The sequence below is a fragment of the Erigeron canadensis genome, chromosome 3 (assembly GCF_010389155.1).
Source record: "Erigeron canadensis isolate Cc75 chromosome 3, C_canadensis_v1, whole genome shotgun sequence".
Taxonomy (NCBI): Eukaryota; Viridiplantae; Streptophyta; class Magnoliopsida; order Asterales; family Asteraceae; genus Erigeron; species Erigeron canadensis.
Genome location: NC_057763.1, coordinates 42,050,409 through 42,071,199, shown reverse-complemented (window position 1 = coordinate 42,071,199; position 20,791 = coordinate 42,050,409). Strand labels below are relative to the sequence as shown.

Genomic DNA, 20,791 nt, shown 5'->3' with positions numbered 1-20,791 from the left:
ATAGTAAATGGAATGCAACAAAGAAAACATTCAATCCAACTACATGAAGTAATTATCAAAAAGCATCAACACCAATAAAATATCGGATATTAAAACATAACATCAAAATCGAGGCTAAAAAAAACCAATTCTAAATGGATTACATATAATTATTGAATAAACCAAGTACTCAATCACAACTTATTACTCCTCGTCACCATATACTACTCACTTTTTTTATAAATACAAAGTAGCCGCCTTTGCAACTTCTTGAGTAAACATTTATAGATTCAAGATCATCTTCGGTTTTACTTGAATTGATTACCATGAGGACTTTTGGCGGTGCTTAAAGTATCACTCATGACGGACGTAAAATCCTGTCAAATAATGTAATAATAGAGTTAGTATATGATTTAATAGTAAATAAAAGGTAGCACTAAAACGAATAGACGTAACACACTAACACATGAAGTTCCCTTTGGAGGCTAGCAAAAATGAAGTCACGCGATACGGCATATACTTTTATTGGGTCTTAGTTTGCTTTCTAACTGATTTCATGTAAATGAAATATAATAAAACAATCTTATATAAAGAGTATATAAATTAAATAAAAATCAATATAGATTAAACAATAAAAAAAGTCCACAATACTAAAAGTATTAAATCTTGAAGTAAAAAATTGCATAATTGATTCGAACTAAAAAATGATGATAGACAATTTGTCAATGTAAGTTCTTACACATTGGCTATAACAGTCTAACACAGATTTAAATTAAGGACCATGAATAGTTGGAGCAAGCTATGAAATAACAATAGAAGGCTTATTATAACTAACTTAACTTAAGATGGCAACATAAACTCCAACAATATCAATGATCACAGGTACATCTTTACTACCTCATGATTTCATCAATGTTTGGATAAGCACTATATGTAAGAGAACTCAAAAAATTAATTATTCGGTTAACAGGATTAATATAAATGTAAAGTGCGAATGAGAAAATAGGAGTAGGCCAATCCGTACCTATAAGTGTAGCAGTTGTTGCCCTTTCTGTAATTGTGATTACACTATTATCATCATTTGCGATTTCTTCCTAACATTAATAACAGAAAGACAAACAGGATCATAAGTAACAGAAGTATTCCAAAACCAAAAAATAAGCTCAAATAGTGAAGTTAAATAACTTATAAACCTTATATTTACCAATTTTTTGTCAATTATTTTTAAAATAATCAAAACTAAGCACTAAATTCTCATCTTATGAGATATCACTGTAGACAACATTGCCCATAGCATATACATGTGGGTTGTCCAAACTCTTATCTCTATTAGCCATCATAGAATTACTTTTAGGTCCAAACATCTTTGAATAATTTAATAGGTAAAACATGGTTGCGATAGTCTTGAAATGCAAAAGGAAAACTGTAATCTAGAAATGCATAGTATTTAGACATAAAATGAACATGAGTGCATCATGGTATTAATAGATAATCTTGTTATGCATAGGCCGTTATGGATATCAGAAGACTAAACTTTCAAAATAAGGCCACCCGTAAGTTGTCACGCGACTAATAACTAAAGATCATAACAGGGTCATGTCGGGGCAGGGGATAAGCTATGGTCCATAGGTTTTGGTTCAGAACAGGTCTTAAAACCTATTTTTTGTATTCTGCTCAGCAAAACAATTAGTTTATCAACTAAGACTACAAAATTTAACAACCTGACCTGCCAATAAAGGGATAGCCGTGCGTTGCACTGACATTTTGGTTCATAAGCTATGTAGTCGATTTCGGTGGTATACCAGTGGTATACCGGTGGTATTTCGGTTTTCAGTCCTCCACTGGTATACCGGTATAGATTTTTGTCTACAATTTCGGTACCGAGATTTTCGGTGAAATTTACCGAAATCTCACCGAAATCGGTCAAATTTTGGTCCAAATTTCGGTGGTATACCAGTTTTTCAGATTTTTTTTTAATTAAATTATTTTTGTCCAAACTAAAAAACAACATAAGAAACACTAAAATTTTGAAGTATTAACACTATTCTATCAAATATTGACACTTTTAAGCTTGATTTTGATATTTAGATTGAGTAATAACTTAATATACTTGCTGTTTGTGTGTATAATTGCAATCTTTTTGGTATATATATAATTTTATATAACATTTTTCATAATATTACGATTACCGATATACCACTGAAATAACCGATATTTCAAATATCAGTCCTTGACCGAAACACCGAAATTTTGGTCCTTAACTGCTTAGTTCATAAGTCTCCAGTTTCTGAGGAGAAAATGCCTCATCCCATGAATTTTAGAGATCCTATGCAATAATATCAATAGGCCATCTAAACGCAAATAATTTCCATTAATAATAAAAAGATAGAAATATATACAAAAGTATGAAAACAACTATAACAAAAAAAAACTAACTCATATAGTTAGTGCCAAAAAATTATAAGTTGTCTTAGTTAATAATTTATACAGTGAAAAAAAACTTAATAACAAACTAAATAAAAACTATAAAATTTTAGTTTAATTACGGTAAATTGAAATGTCGGAAACAAATGTTTAACCAAGTTTGATTGATTTCGTAAATCTATATTATATATTAACTACAGATTATAACAGCTTGCCGACTTGCATAAATCAAATATATTTTCAACTAATAATATACCTACAGATTATAATGAAGTATACTTGCAATATATATTGGATACGGACTAAAGACTCCCTATAAGTTTAGCAATAAATGGTATCCCACATAATATATGTGTCTTGCTCAATTGGACCGCTTGCATTTGCTAAGCACCGGGCCTTTACACATCCAGCAAACATATGTAAGTAGAAGAACTAAGTGACCAATTTAGCATAGAAAAGAAGATAGTATACAACATAGTTGACTATTACTAATATATAACTGATATATACAACATGATGTATATTTTGTATATAACTTCTGCGCATATTTAGGAAAAGACAATCCAGTGCTTCTACTTGCCACATTCTAGTTTTAATTCGAGGCCTAATGTGGAAATTGAAACTTTCCTAGACTCTCATCCCCAGTTTTAAGCACCAACATTCCCCAATACCAAACGATAATTCCATTTATTTTTTATTTAAAGCACCCTACTTGCTAGCAATTCGTATAACTACAACATGAACATACAAAGTTAAGTAGCTAACACTATACAATAAGAAAAAAAGTCATTTTATGACATACCTTTTCATCCTGGTACTCAATCTGGTTATGGTGAAAAAAACATTAGTTGATAGAATTGTACTGATGTCTAAAAATTGCATATTGCTTATGCCATGATGATGTTGGGAAAATGATTGGTCTATAGTAGATTCAGCTTAGTGACGTTGATCTATTTGGGAATAGTAAGTGGAGCTAGGACACTTAGCATTCTTGTTCCGTCATCTTGTCACACTCATTTATTTAATACATTAAGAGGAAAAAAACTACATTATCGTAAATAAAAAAGAGTGGATTAAATCCTTTGGTTTGTAAATGATCATTCATTGAATTTCTTGGAGTCTGTAAATTGGTGACACCTATAGATAAATTTAGGGACATTAGTATATGCATATTATACGAATTGTTCAAACCGGTTTGATGATCGATAACATACTTGAGTTATAATGATTGAAACCTTATGAGTTGAAAATATGTTAGTCAAAAAAACTTATGTATCATTACGTACACACATATATATAAACTCAATTTTCATGAATGACTATAATTTGCAATTATAACTTCAATAAGAAGAATATAATTCACAGGGGGAGTGAAAACTCACATTAGACTTATATCACAGAAACATAATCGGGATAAAAACTCACGTCACATAACAAAAACAAACATCTACAACTAATTAAATTCATCATTAGACTCCTTAATCATTGCTTAAGGGTTGATCAACTAATGAAATAATAAATCACCATATATGTCACCAAAATAAAGATTAATATGCTTCTACCTAAAGATTAAATTTGGAGGATCAACTTTACGAATAAACCGAGCATTATAATGTAGTAAGTAGTAACTTATAAATGAAAAGAAGCCAACTGAACAAATTTTTTGCACACACAAAGTATAAACGAAAGAGACTCATTAGTAAGAACACCCTATAGAATCAAGATCCTAATTTCTTATAAACGAAAAGTTCTAAATCATAAACGGAAAAAAGATTCATTAGTAACAAAGATTCGTAAACGAAAAACACATTCAGTAGTATAAATGAAAAAAGGATTCATTAGTAACAATGTGTTATAAACCGAAAATATAAATTGAATACGAACTATTATTAACACATGAAGGCCAATATAAATTGAAAAGGATTCCATTTACTATCAAAATCCATCACTATTCCACAAAATCCCTGAATCCAAATATATAACTGAAATAGAAAAATTTATAAAAGGCCAATAAAATCCATTACTAAGAGCACAAGAATAATAAAACTACCATAAAGCAAAAAAATTTGAATAGGATAACTAACCTTGCTTCTTTACAAATCGCTGTTGCAGGTGTTTGTAAAGATATTAGGGTTGTTTGTGAGTCGTTTCTGAATCCCCATTTAAACTCAGTTTCAACCCTACAGGGATTTGATTATATAAAAAATTATTCAACTTATTTCTACTGTTTGTAATTTATTTGGGGAAGCAATAATTATTATTTATAAAAAAACTTTGGATAGTTGAAAAATGGGAAAGAATTTGGTTAACGTAAATAGTGACCGATGAGATTAAACTGTTTTCAAAAAATAAAGCCATCTGATTGATCTTTATTAACAGTGAGTTTGATAATTGTAAACAAAACCTTCGTTGGCTCAAGTGGTAAGCATGCGCTGCGACTGAACAACAGGTCTCGGGTTCGAGACCCAAAACCATCTTTTTTTTAAATATAAAGTGTACATTTATGGCTTTCAAGCTGACGTGGACACTACACATCAGCGCTTAAAATGCTGATGTGACTGCTGACGTGCCATTCAAATCGCTCTGGTAACGCCACATCAGAAATTGCTGACATGGCGGGCTCAGAGAGCGCCACCTAAGCGTTTTCTGATAGCCTTTTATATATATATAGATTTGGTGGGAAAATTTTTTTCTATAATTATCAATTGTGTCTAGATATAAAATGGTGTTATTTTATCATGTTCACATATTACGTCTTTATTATATTTTTGACATGTACATATGTGTATATCTAATTTGCACATTTAAATAAATCACTTTTCATAATAAATTATCTCTAGCACATGTAATTTAATAATTTGTTCTCATTTACTTTTTCATAAGCTTGAATGTTCACATTTGACAATATTATCACATTTTCATATTGTACATAAATGTACATATAATTTGCATAAGTATAATTTTTTCAACAAGACTCTCCATCCTTTTCCAGGCTTCCCCTGTTCCTTCTTCCTCCTTTTGTTTAAACCTCTTCACATCAAATATAGGTTGAAGTCTTTTAGTTACCTCCTCTCTTTCTTCTAGATTCACCTTTCTATAGCCGTCTTCATTCAAGATATCTAGTTCTTCTGCTACTGAAATGACGAGGAAGTCTCCCCCGGCTGCTTCGTCCAAAAAGTATTGTTCTAATTCTTTAACCCTAAAGTAGAAACAGTCGATAATGTCATCCGTCCAAAATGTTTCAGGTGGGAAACTTCTTAGTAAGCCTATAATACGTTGTCATGCTTCTTCTAAAGTTTCATCCTCTCTTTGCTTAAAGCCGAAGATTATGGAGGTGTCCATGGCTAATTCAACGAACTCTTCTCCTTCTCCTAAGGATAATAGTTCGTCTTCGCTCTCACCATCTGATATCCAAACATTACTTATCACCTCCATTAATTCTTCTAGTTCTTTCAAGCCATCTTTCTCTACTTCAATTTGGTAACATCTAACATATGTTCCTTCTTCTCCCATATCTGCTTTAAGTAAAAGGCTTTCGGTCCCCTTCCTTGAAAATATCTCGCATCTGTCGAAATCCATTGTTGCTCTTGCCGAGTGTAGAAATGGTCTTCCCAAAATCAATGTGAGTCTGTGGTGACGAGGAAGCTCTAGAACTACGAATGTTGTTTCAAAGCTTACTTCCTCTATCGTGATTAAAAAATCCTTCCACCTATGCTCCTTTACAAAGCGAGATTCCATTTATACTTTCCAGCTTCATCTCTTTTGGGTTGCCTCCTTGAAGGTTCAAGTGGTCATGCAATATCTTGGGCATAATGTTGACGTTGGATCCGGAGTCGAACATTGCTAGTACACTTCCCGAATGGTTTATTTGACATGGGATCATCAGCTTTCCAGGCAACCTTTGACTATCATCATTCCACCCCTTTTTCAACTTTGGTCTTGAGAAGTGTGTCGTTTTCCCCTTCGTTCCGATCAAAACTGGTTATGTGGTTGTCTCTTCTGGGTTCCCAGCGGCGCTGGCTGTCGTCCAGCAGAGATGGTAGTGTCCTGATGACCCTCCAGCGGCGCTGGTCTGTGCCTGAAGGGTCACCAGCAGCGCTGATCGGGGCCCAACAACGTTGGTATGACTTGATGATTTCTGGGATTGATTGTTTCATGTCGTGCACTCTTTCCTTTATCCTCCTGAAGCTTTCCAGTGACCATTTGACACGAGTTAGAGTAGCATGCAGCTCAGCCTCATCCGGTATCCATCTAGTGTGGTCTTCTCCATTCAACCTCAGATTTGTCAACGTGTCGACTAGCATTTTCAATTTCTCCTCGATTTTTTTCCAAACCGTATCCGCCTTCTTCTGCAGCAAGTTTTGAATCTCTTCAGCCTTTGCAACATAGAGGTCGTAAGTGAACTTCTTGTAACTTCTTTCCCTGGACGGTCCTTCCTTGATGTGATCAATGATCTCATTTAGGGAGCTGATGAATTTCCAATGAAGTTTCATGCATTCTTCCCATGCCTTCTCCCATCTTGAGTAATCTACCTGGTCAAAATCCTCAATCTCTTTCATCAGCCGCTCCTGACGTATGAATATTTCCGGGTGCTTCGGTCGCGGTTTTGGATAAAGATTAGAAAGACGCTCTCGACTTGCTGATTGTCCTAGCGGTGCTGGAATTGTTCCAGCAGCGCTGGTTGGCTCTGTCCAGTTCTTTTTCGCCCTTTGTCTTCAGGGACGAAACATATCGAGGTATTTTGGTCGAGGTTCTTGGTTCCAGACATGAAATCAACTGATCTAAAATAAGTAACAAAATCGAAATTAGGGTTTTCGGAATGCTCATACCTTCCCAGCGGCGCTGGTGTATCACCAGCGGCGTAGGCCTGAGTGTCCAGCGGCGCTGGTGAAACGCCCGTACTTTTTTTTTAATTAAAAACATTTACTTCATGTTATATTTATTTTTATAAGCTATAACCGATCATTGTATAACCTAAAAAATAGAACCTGGTGCATGGCTTGTTACCTTGACACGCATACCTTTCCAATATCGAAAAACGTGATCTTTATATCATATAATATGAAAAGTAAAACACAAGACTGGATCCTTAATGACTCGAGAGTTATCACCAGGGGCAGTGTGGTTGATATGTAAACTCGATGGCCCGACCTTAGATCAAATAATGGAAGACGACTACCACCTGATATACTTTGGTAAAGGAACAGTTGGTCTATAAGCCGTCAGGAGGTTTAATACGAGTTAGCAAGCAATACACCAAGACTTAAACATGTATAAACTCGTTTTGTGACAAAAAGCACCAAGAGATATTGACATAGACCACCAAGGAAAATTGTCTAAAATAGCTTCCATTTTATGACGAAGTACTAACTATATATAACTTCATAAAAACCATCAGGTGGCTTAAATTCAACTAGCAAGGGAAACGTAACCAAGCTGCCTATGTATCTTCTTCTCATTTTATGACCAAAAATTGAAGTAGAACTTGGACAAAAACATCATATGGTTTTTAACATGGACTACCAAGGGGAGCTAAACAAACTAATATATGCAGCTCGTATCTTATGATCAAAAGCCAAGGATATGAACCGGACAAACAATGAGGTGGTTTTTCTTTCGGTATTGGAGTGACCAGGAAGACCAACCATACAAGTAGTGAACCTGCTCTAGAATTAGATCTCTGTAACTAGTCGACTCGACTCTTGGCGTATCTCAGCCTAAAACAAAACATTCAGTACTACTTTCAACAGAATATTTACATACAAAATGACTATCGAGGTTCAAAACACATGAGGCTTAAGCTTGACCAGGACCAAGACCAGTTCTGTACAAACTAGTGCAAAGCTACATATTTACGTGTTTAAAACATGACCATCATAAATCTGTTTCCAAAAAGCTAGTTTACAAACCGATTTAATTTGCAACTTTATAAGTTGCACAAAAAGGGCGTAACTAGTATCAAAGAAAGGCATAAGAGATACTCGTTACCCATCCAACGAGCAACACCGCTAGTGCTAAGCTATACCCATCCCTGAATCTTTTCGGGTTCCACTTGTCTCACCTAAAAAGAAAAACATAATATATAACGGTAAGTATAAATACTTAGTGAGTAAACGGGTTCTAGCGTATAAAGCATGCATAATCTAAAATCTTTTTGTTGTGATCTGAAACAAATTCAGATTCACATTCTATTATGTAAGGAATTCCTTTTCTAATAATTCTGTAAATGTACTCTAACGTACATATAACATGTGGCTTACCCCGTAGGAGAGATATCTAGATCAATCCCATAGGGGTTACCTTCTAAAATATAATAGATACGTACCCTCATACATGTCTATATGCATTCCGAGTACTACCCATTATTTCTATTCTATAATTTCTAGTAATTCTATGCATTCAAATATATATAACATATGGCATACCCATACGAGAGATATCTAGATCGATCCCGTGTAAAGTAACTTTCTAATAATGCGATAGGTACATACCCTCATACATATCTATATGCATTTTGGATATTACCTACCATTCTAATCTATCCGTTACTTACCTTGATTGATCTCTTGTGTAACCTATACATAAAGCATATATATATACACGTCACGTAAGGTTACAATATAATCTTCTATCCTCTCTAGTCTACTGCTTGCTGCTTTTAAACATTCCTTAGCTAATATGACCCATTTGTGAAAAATCAAGTTTTCTTTAAGGCATATCATCAAACACCTTGTCTACATGATTTTATCTACTATAAAAATTACTTCTTCTGTTTAAGTAACTATCCATGTATTTAGTAATTCAAATTGCAACAACAACTTGTTTCAAATCACTAGTATGTATTATAAAACAAAACTTGTATGACTAATTTTTTACCAAATAAAATTTTCTTTTGAGGTGAACTTGATAGTACTAATTGGGTCATATTATAGCCTGAACATAATTCAATCTTAACAAGACTGAACTTCGGGTTTCCTGTATAACCCAACTTAATCTTAAATAGTGATAAAATCATACCTTAGATTGAACTTATATTGAGGACTAGATGACTTGAACACAACTCCGAATTTAACAAAAATTTAACTCCTTGTGTTCTTGAGCTATAGTTACAGCCTCTTCTAGCACCCTCTTATACCTTCTATTTCACACTATATACACGTGATTTGTGTAAGTGTAGCCTCCAGAGAGTATATACTATGATGTACCGAAAATCCAAACAGGTAGGCGTATCCGTTTCGGAAACTCCATGTGAACGGAAACTCGTACGAAACACGACGAAACGTTTCCTTGAAGTTTCCATATATACCGAAACGTTTCTATGAAGCTTCCATACCGTATTCAATTAATAATAGGGTTTCAATGAGCTTTTTCTATTCCAAATGCATACCTCAAACACAAACCAACTACATTATACATTTGAGATCTCCATCAAGCTTTTTCTATTCCCTCATTGATTAGTAAAAATTTAATCCGTGATCACCGGTCACCACCAAACATATATTATGAAATTATACATATATAATTATACATAATCTATTAAGTCTCAAGTCTTTCTCTATATAAAAGCAATATATTTTTATTTTTTTAAATATTATTATTGCCGTATCTTTGCCGTACTCGTATCCTAACTTTTTTAGTTTTCCCGTTCCCGTATCGTTCCCGTGCTCCTTTGCCGTTTCAGTTTCGGTGCTACATAAAGTATATATCCTTCATCTATTTCTTTTTCTTTTATATATATTCATTTTATTGTAGTTATCTAGTAATAAACTAATAATATAATGAATTTGTCATATATCACATATTAGTCCCTAAAATAAGTTACTATGTACAATAAAGGTACTAATTAGTTGACTGGTACTTTAGGCATACACTAGATATACCAGATATAACTTATATATCATAATGTTTATATTTTAGTTTACATAAATTAAAAATACTTATTTAAATTACCTTAAATTATGGGGTGTTACAGCTGGCTTGAGCTGCTCGGAGGATTTTCATGTTGTTTCCCCTTTTTGCTTCTTCGTCCATCTCCGAATCACCTCCTTCAGATTTCTTCCAGTGCATTGTATCTACCTTAATTGAAACAACTAAACGAAAACTAAAGAAAAAGAATCTAGAACAAAGACAAACACGAAAACACGAAAACGATTAGTAACTTCTAAAAACAAAATGAAAGCTAAATTAACCTAAACGCAAACAATCTAACCTTACTTCTAGAAAATAATAAAAAGAAAATATTTTTGGTATTTTTGATTTTAAAGAAAAATGAAAATACGACCTAATTAAGTTAAACCCAATTTTAACCTAATTTACTACTTAACCTAATTAACTTAACTAAGTACTGAAAAGTAACTACTTCGTGCCAAAACACAAAGCAAGATCGAAATACACTACTAAACTAAAAATGCGTCGCGTCCCCGGCAACGGCGCCAAAAGACTTGATGGTGTGTTTTATTTCTTGTCTTTAAATATTTTTTATACCACTGGGCATTGAGTTTTATCAATTACACTCGACCCTCAAAGACTTACCAAAATTCAATCTTTTGGGCATTGAGTTCTTAAATCCAGAATCCAGATAATTGACACCTAAATCGAAAACATCAAACATACTTACCAAAATTCAATCTTTTGACTTCCCTAAAATCAACCAACTTCATTTCTAAACCTGTGAAGTTTTTTAATCATCGCCTAATGAATCATAGCCATTCCAAAAAAAAAAAAAATTCCATTCCAAAAAAACCTAATGAATCATATGTAGGACAATTATATATACGAATCATCTTCTTCGACGAATCACCTACCATTTATATACGTTTCTTTATTCTGTTTCGACTATATCAATCAAAGTCAACATAAAAATATTAACATCAATACATCATGAGAAAAAAGACAAATGAAATCATGAAATCCAAAGAAAGTTCGAAAGGGCTTCAAAATTATGCTGAAATGATACTAATTGTCAATATAAGAACATCAAAAAACACAAAGTATGAACATCAAATACATTTACCAAAAGTTATTGTTCAAATAAATAAGATCATGGACACAAAGTATGAACATCAAACACATTTACCAAAAGTTATTGTTCAAATAAATAAAAGATCATGGAGCCTAAAAGATCATTCTTTAATGTGTTAAATGTAGTCATTGCACAAACTACAATTCCCCTGTAAATACTAGGGGTGAGCAAAAACCGACTGAAAACTGAAACAACCATAAAAACCAAAAAATTCGAACCGAAAACCAAAAACCATTGGTTTTGGTTTTCTAAAAACCGAAAGTTATGGTTCGGTTTTGGTTTCTAATGAAAAACCGAACCTAACCAAAAATATATATTGTTTACTTTATTTTATATTTGTATCATTTTATTATTAATTTTTAATAATTATGTTAATATATTTGCATTTTTAGGTGTATATAATAATATCATTTATATGTTTAAGTGAAAATGCACAACAAGATTGATTTTGCTTTAATAAATGTATAGTTAAACAACGCGTAACACATATAAATAGTTATATATAAAATTCATTTGAAGTTTGTACAACTTATTTTTATGTATTTGTTGTCATTGTTGTAGTGTTATTGTTGCTAATATTGTTTTGAAAACTTGTTGAAATTAATTATGGTGTAATTATAGGGTATAAACTTATAAACTTTTCAAACTCAATTTGACCCAAACCACAAGTGGTTAAAAACCGACTAAAATCGAAAAACCGAACCGAAATAAACTCAAACCGAAAAAACCGAAAAAAACCCCAATGGTTTTAGTTTTTTAAATGGTTCGGTTTCGGTTTTAGTCAAAAACCGACTCAAACCGAACCGTACTCACCACTACTAAATAGTAGTATACATTTTTTTCATTCTGTTCAGTTAACATAAACCTATTAACATCATGAACAAAATATGAAATTGCAAAAGAAAGGGTTCCAACTTCCAAAATCATGTTAAAGATGAAGCCAATTATCAAGATAAGAACAGCAAATACACAAAGTATGAACGTCAAACACATTTACTTACCAGTTGCTAGTTCTTTGACTTTCCTCAAAGTCAAACATTTTTACTTCTAAAACACTTTCTATACCATTAGTCCATTACGTCTAATCTTATTATATATATACACTCTTTAGAAACCTAGCTAAATGTTCAGTTCTTAACTTCAGGATCCAAAAACTTAACACCTAGTTAAATCCAAAAGCTCAAGCATACTTACCAAAATTCAATCATTTGACTTCCCTAAAGTCAGCTAACTTCAATTCATTTTAATCAAACTCAATATAAGACTAAAAAGACAAATGAAATCATGAAATTCAAAGAATGCTAGGAAGGGTTTCAAAATCATACTGATATGATACTAATCGTCAAGATAAAAACTTAAAAAAACACAAAGTATGCACATCAAATACATTTACCAAAAGCTAGTTCTTTGAGTTGCCTAAAAGTCAACCATTTTGTCATTTAAGCTTTTCTATACCATTCTTTATCAATTACACTCTTTTAAAGACTAAAATTTCAGTTTCTGAGCCCAAAATCCAAATTCTTGACACCTAAAGCAAAAACATCAAACACTCTTACCCAAAAGTCAAACTTCACTTGTAAACTGTTTCACTCTTCATCTTGCGCGGTTACAGACTTAACATGTTCTAATCCGAATCGCGCTCATCATCCTCACGATATCACTGCTGGGCTCATTATGATCACCATCAGAATAATCTGTAGCAACTGATGATTCTCTTGATGTTGAATTCCATATCGAATACGACAAGTCGAATATTTCACAATAGTTGGGATGCGTCTCATCAATATCCAGCATCTCAATAATGAACATCGGGTTCTTTGATGATTTCATGTATCTTGAATACATTTTATACATTTTTTTACTCACTTCCACCATGTTTTCGTAAACCCCGCGTCCTCTGATCCACCCCTCGTAGAATTTACGCAGATCTTCATCGTCGTCAAACGGGTACGTTTGATTCTTGTTGCGATAATCGATCATGTCATTCAAGAGAGCAATCTCCCGGTCTCTTGTTGCTTTTTCTTCGGTTCTTTGGCGTTTGTTTGACGTATAATAGTAAAGATTGTCGATATCGTCTCTTTCGTTTGGTTGTTTCCGCTTCCTGCTGCTTGAAGTGCGAACATAACTGCAACCTTGTAGTAGCCATTCCATGGATGGAATCTTGATGGGTTTGTTAGTTTTCTTGAAGAAACTTTTGTATATATATGAATGGTGGGTTTGTATTTGTAAACAATCTTTAATTATAAGAATTGAAAATGCCGGACATTGAGTTTGGGTTTTTTTAGAGATGAGAAAGAAATAGATGGAAAAAAGGTGATGACTTTATGTATTTCAAGATTTCGTATAACGACTTCTGTTTGTATATATATATATATATATAGGTGTGAGCTTGGTGTATATAACTTTTTAATTTATTAAGTAATTAAACTGTAATTTATAAGATTTTGAATGATAACGACTTATTAGAATTCATGTACGTTAATTAGTAAAACCCAAAACTATGACGTGTATATAAAAGCGTTTAGTTGTAAAATTTTCAAAAAAAGAATTGAAATATATGAAAAACAGAGTGCCTATCTAAATGGGATTTTTACAATGTTTGTTTTTATCAAAAACAGAATTTTAGTTCTCTATTACTAATCTGAAAGTCGGGTTTTTGTTTTTGGGTTTATGAAGTTAGTTAATTCCATTTAGAAAGATGATCAATTAAGAACTTACAGTAATAAGTAGAGGGTAATTTTAAACTGTAATTAGTTGATGGACTTCATTAACTAAAGAGGTCAAATTAGGGATGACTTTTTGTGAAGGTGTTCCAAGTCAAAGGGTTCCATGCATGTACCATATGCTTCTTTAATTTTTGCATAGTGTAAAAAGTTCTGTTAAACGTCTTTAATCGTAAGTTTATGTTCGGACACATCAGATCACAGTGCAAATCAATTAATTAACCCACTTTTAATTCAGACTTTGTGGTTATTATTATACAACATCGATCAATCAATAAAACAATAACAAAATACATGTATAATAATCTTCTTCTTCTATATTTCTACATTTTTTAGTCAAAGCCAACACAAAACTCATTATGAACCACTTCAATTCTACGTGACTTAATTTGTGATTAAAATCAGATCAAAACTTATCCTACACACTTACCAGAAGTACTCACCAAAACGTAAAAAAAAAAAAAAAAAAAATCACAATAAACTATACGAAATCTAACACTATATTTACCAGAAGTATGCCTTTGACTACACTAAAGTCAAAACCCTGAGTCAACATTCTTACTAAATGTCAATCCTCTGAGTACGTACCTCACTTGATCAAAATTCAAAACCCATAGTTCTTGACACAATAACTGAACATAGTAAACCCGAACACGTACAAGCCACCTGAATATGCGAGCTAAGAAGCGGCAGGACCGCCTTCATCATGATGGTTATCTCTCCCCCAAATCATATGCGATAAATCAAAGATTTTCCCCTCTAAAGGGTCCTTCCACCCTTGTATCATTTCAAGTCTGTATACCCTTTCCTGGTTCATGAAGAATCTTTCAGGCAAATCCACCATTTTCTCGTTGAATGCATCTTTCTCTACGTAAACTCCGCTTTTTTCTATCCAATCTTTATACAACTTCTGCATGCCGCCGTTCGTATGATCATCAAACGGGTACGTTCTGTTTTCTTTGTAGTATTCAAGAATGCCCTTCAAAAGACTGATCTCATGTAACTTCTTCCATGTGGTGATGGTTTTGGAGGCCGCGTCATCATCATCGTCGTCTTTCTCTTTTGAAACTGACTGAATCACTATGGCATTATTATTCTCGTCGTCTTTTGCAGTACTAATATGGGATTGGTGGTGTTTACGTGGTGGCATAAGTTGAACAACGACTTCTTTTTCATCGTCTTCTGAGGTGGTATATGACTTATGGCGTTTTCGTGGTGGCAAAGATTGAACTGCAACCTCGTCAGTATCTTCGACATCTTTTGATCGATGGCGTTTACGTGGTGGTGGTGGGTTGTTCATGGTGGAACCACCAGAATCTGAATCTGAATCTGAAGAATCCATATATAGAAGAATCTTATGGGTTTTCTTTTTTGGTTAACAATCTTTATTTTTCAAGAAATGTTAATTTTGAAGAAAAAAGTGATGAATATATATATATATATATATATATATATATATGGGATTTCAAGATTTTGAATAACGGATTGTGCAACTGATTAAAGGAGGTGGGTTGTCATGATATACAATTTGTATCTGGATAACTTTACTTTTATACATCCTTTCAAGTTTCAAACAACTGAAAGTAGTAAATTTAGTTATTGTTTAAACTAAAATCTTTATTATTATTATATATAATAAAGAAGGATTGTTTTTTAAACTATTTTTAGAAACAATTATGATGTGTCATGTCTACAAATTTTTTTAAAATGTTTTTATTTTATTTATGATGTCATATCTAATTAATAAAATTTTAAAGATAAATAGCCAATTAAATATTTTCAAAATGTTTTATTTTATTTATGATGTTTACAAATTTATTCTTTTATTAGAAAACAAAATAAATATTTTTTTATGTAATATCATAAATGTCTTTTTATGTTTTATTAATGTAATAGGTAGTAATATATATAATTATTGTGTTAATCAATTTAATATCTTCAAGCCAAGTTATTATATATCAATAACAAAAATTATATACATTTTCTTAGTTTTTATTGCTTTTAAAATTTTATTAAAAATGCTCGGGTCGAAGTCGGGCTGATTAACTAGTTAGCAAAAAATAGTGACATTACTACAAATATATAATTTTTTTTTTTTGAAAGGTGTGGATCATTTCCTTGCAAAATGGGATTTAGCTTACGTTGTTTTAACCGGGTCCGCGCTAGAGAGCCCCCCTAACCCTCAATATCTACTAAGAGGAGAAACTCCAAATTAAACTGTCCGAAGGTACGACATTTATTTTGGATAAAACCCTACCCCATCTGCAGGACTCAAACTTGTTTCACTTGAGGACTTTATTGTGAAATTCTTTCAAATGTCATTTTCATGTCTTGAACTTAAGATCTTTAACATGTAAAGCTAATGCTCAACCACTGAATTATAATGGGAAGTACTGTTATTACAAATATTTAATTTAATTAACTCTATATATAAGGCTATAAGCTAATTAAACTTGTTTAAATGACTAAATTAAGTTGTTGATGGAAATCAATTTAATTTTTGGAGAACAAGTATATTGATCCTTCTGACTTTGTAAGTCAAACAATTGAACTTGTAAAACCAGTATATAGACTAACTTAATCGGGTTTAGGGACAAACTCAAAGACTAGGCGTGGAAAACCCGGACGCACACTCATGCAGCCACAATGTAGACCGAGTTAGATGATGATTATTACGAAAATATCAATTTAGATTATTTTTACCCTTAAATATATTACCAACAAATACAATACACAATTCAAATATTTTTAGAAATTACAAAGTCGATTGTTGATGAAATCGGTTTGCTGACCACCAATAGCATAAGCAGTATGTACTAATTGAAGTTCATAAATTCTATTTCTAAAATTTGATTCATCAAAATGTTTTTAAAATTTATTAGTTAGGTAACTAATTTTACATCCGTTGAAAACCAAAATATACGAGTAGTTATTTAGGTAATTAATTTTATATAAGCTTGAGTTATTTTCCAATATCATTTCAAGTTATTTATGACTTAAAAGTTTTAGATATATATAAATTATAAAACAATTAACCTATTTTCTAAAAAACATTATTCTGTATGTATTATTTCAAATAATTTTTGGTTGTAAAGTGTAAACCATGTAAGCTGTGTAATCGTGAATCACTCCCGCAAAGCAAAAAAGACCACAATTTGGCGGGAAAATCTTTATCCCCAAATTAAAACAACTAGGGTTTACTTCCATTTTCAATTAAGCCATCTAACCAAAAAAATTCACTAACTTGATCTATACCCAATTCAATTAAGCTTCCAAAAATTCATTTTCTGCATTGAAAAAAATGAGTAAAGAAGAAAATAATCAACATCAAGTCACAAGAAGAACAACAAGATTATCATCATCATCTTTATCATCTTGTACAAACAAACCTGTAAACCTTGCACCTTTGACACTTGCTGATCTTGTGTTTAAAAATCCCATAAATTTTGATGATTTGATTTCCGCTTTGCCCGGAAGAAAAAACCAAATTCTTGAAATTTTACGCCTTTTGGGTCCTGTGAATTGCCCGGTTTCCCCGTTGTTTGTTTACGGTGGGTCGTCTACGGGTAAAACGAGTACCGTCCTAGAGGTTTTTCGATACTTGAATAGGCCATATGTGTATTCTAGTTGCAGGACTTTTTACAATGCACGCCAACTGTTTGAGAATATACTTAACCAGTTGTTGTTACATAGGAAATGCGAAAATAATGGGTACTCGAGTGCGAAAAAATGCGAAAAGCAGAGTGATTTTGTTAATCTTTTGAAAGGTGGATTGTTGGGTGTTGTTGATAAGTTGAAAAAGAAGGAAGGAGTTAGTGGAAGTATGGTTTATTTGGTTTTCGATAGTTTGGAGCTCGTTAGAGATTGGGATAAAAGCGGTACTATATTGCCTCTGTTGTTTAAGCTTCATGATATTTTGAAGCTTAATGATGTGGGTTTTGTTTTTATTAGTAGCTCGTCGCTTGATACTTATCATTCGGATACTGGTTTTGTTGATCCTATACCTGTTTATTTCCCTGATTATACTGAAGAGGATCTTAGGCAAATATTTATGAGAAATCAACCGAATTTAAAACTGCGTTCGGCTTTTCTTGAGTAAGTGATATACTGTAGTTCTTCATAAGAAGTGTTTTCTTATATGTTCTAATATATGAGATGATCTACATATATTGTGAATTAGATAGCAATGTATGAGTTTTGATTGACAAACCGCTACTTTATCGAGCTTGATATATACTCATTCTTAACAAAATTTGAACCAAATTTGTTTCTAATTGTTGCAACTATCAAAGTTTTAATACAATATGATGTAGCTTACTCATTCTTTTACAATTATGCAAAGTTTTAACTGAGTGTTTGGATTCATGGTCAACCTGAGTCACATTGATCAATTTGAGTATTTTTGTATAGATGATAATGATTACGATGCCGTACTTATTGATGACTAAATTTATAGACTTGGAGCGGCATGTATGAAGTGGCTTTGCTATATTGTAACCGACTATTAAGATATTTGTAAAGCTGGTGCCTGACTCTGATTTGAGCACCTGACTATCATACTATCTTATTCCAGTTTTTTAACATTCAACAGTGATTTTGAAATGGCATATTGTAGTTCTGAACTTGATGTACTACTTCTAACAACTAAACTTGTATTGTTCTATTGTGTTTCAAAGGTGGATGAGTGGTTACTAAAAGTTTTTTTCTTTTGTTCATGGGTCTTATGTTTAACAGCGTGGTGTTGAAGCCTTTTTGTCGAGTAACGAGAAGGCTTGATGAGTTATCTACTGCTTTATCACCATTATTCAAGAAATATTGCGAGCCATTAGATGATTTGAGTGTTGTCCCTAATGAAGAAATAAAGAGAAAGTTGTTTAGTTATTTTCAGCCTCATGTTGCTCCTGCTCTGAATGAGATATTCAGAGTCACATCTCAGGCATCTGTAGTGGCAGGAGGCAAAGACAAATTAAAAAAGATGAAACTTGGAGCTTCTGATTCTATTGATGAGATAAACTTCCATATGTCTACTTCTGCAAAATATCTTCTCATCTCTGCATTTATTGCGTCAAGAAATCCGGCAACCCTTGATGCATCATTGTTTGATTCAACTGGAGGTCCGGCCAATCAAAAAAGGAAGAGAAAGTAAGTAGTTAACAAGTGTTTATTCCTCATCTCCATTTTGGTTATCTTAGAATTTAATGAGAAAATCACAATACAAAAGTTGGGCCTGTGAACTGGAATGTAGAAATGATTCGTAATATTATGAATTAGCATATAATTATTCAATCAATACTTAGACTAATTTAACACTTCATAAAAAAGCATGAAAGTTTTGAAGTGAATTGGCTTACTGTTTTTAGCTCAGTTTTTGGCTCAACAGTGAAAGAGGGTGATTAAACTTTTGTGGTTGTTGTGAAGATATGCCTTTAAAGTACTTATTAAAGATGTCCTGGCAGTTTATGAACAATTTGACTGTTTTCCACCTATGGAACATGAACTGTGTGATTTATATTACTACCACTTACTGTTATCTTGTTTTTAGCTCTGTTTGTGTGGCCAACATTTAACATGCTTTCCTGTACAGGAGCTCTGAAAAGTCAATGGATTTGAAGGAGGCTGCAGAGCAAGAGCAGTTTATGAAAGGTCCTGGAACTTTTCCATTAGAGAGGTTGCTAGCTATATTTCAGTGTATCACATCAGTTGAAGAATATTCACTTGAAGAAGAATCACAAGGAGAAACAAGTTCAGGTGGTGATGGCGGAGAAAACCGTCTTATGTCTGACATTCTCTTGCAAGTATCAAGTCTTTGCAGTGCTAATTTTATAACCAAAGGTGGAAGCTGTCCGCTGGAAGGTTCAACTCGATACCGGTCAACGGTTAGCGAGGATTTGGCCTTAAAAGTAAATTTCTTAAACCTATTGCTATGATTCTTCGTAAGTTTGTTTATAAGTTGTCGGTTGTGTTAGTTATCTTTTCTGTTCAGGTGGCAAGGAGCCTGAAGTTCCCGCTTTCTAAGTATTTGTACAGAAGATAGTATGCTACAAGAGGATGCTCTGGTTAATTTGTTTGCATCAAAGGTCAGCAATAGTACTATGAGTTTTATGTATCACTTTATGAAATTATATGAACAATTATCTCTTTGTATCGTTCGCTACAAAGCATGCCCTAATTATCTTTAGAAAAGCTACAATTTCCATGATGTGTTTGGTCAAAGCTTCTTGTTGTTTTCCCTCATCGATTGAGTCCCAGAGACCTTTATATGTTAGCACTAGGATGTCATTCTGTGAAGCATTTGGGTCTGGATAGTAATCAACTATCATCGGGTAACAGTATTATATTCTGTTCTGAAGGGCACTGGCCTAACAAAAATATGCCATGGGCATCTCTAATGTTGCCTCCATAACCTCTTCCCATTTGGAGGATAAAAAGATGGAGATGTTCATGTCCAAGTGTCCAACCGTTACTCCAAAACTGGAGAATTTATGAGGAATCCATTTTTCATCCGTATTTGGAGCATACTATTCATTCATCCAAAAATTCGATTGATCATTTTAATCTGTATCTTTGTTATTTTAACCCATTAGTCATTATCATCAAATAAAATAATGCATTCATTATTAGTTATATCAAATAATTATAATTA

General features: G+C 32.8%; 1 protein-coding gene and 1 long non-coding RNA gene across 2 annotated transcripts; one reads left to right on the top strand and one right to left on the bottom strand.

Moving 5' to 3' along the window:
* Nucleotides 1–192: 192 nt before the first annotated feature.
* LOC122590664 lies at nt 193–4,636 on the bottom strand. Its single transcript, XR_006322578.1, has 3 exons — nt 4,488–4,636; nt 1,004–1,073; nt 193–356 (listed from the first exon to the last, which is right to left on the bottom strand). It is a non-coding gene; the product is annotated as an uncharacterized LOC122590664 (long non-coding RNA).
* Nucleotides 4,637–17,273: 12,637 nt separating this feature from the next.
* LOC122594189 (origin of replication complex subunit 5) lies at nt 17,274–20,347 on the top strand. The gene is made up of 4 exons (XM_043766658.1): nt 17,274–18,243; nt 18,883–19,290; nt 19,733–20,048; nt 20,132–20,347. The coding sequence occupies exons 1-4, from the start codon at nt 17,450–17,452 to the stop codon at nt 20,180–20,182; spliced, it is 1,569 nt and encodes a 522-aa protein (XP_043622593.1). The 5' UTR covers nt 17,274–17,449; the 3' UTR covers nt 20,183–20,347.
* Nucleotides 20,348–20,791: the final 444 nt, after the last annotated feature.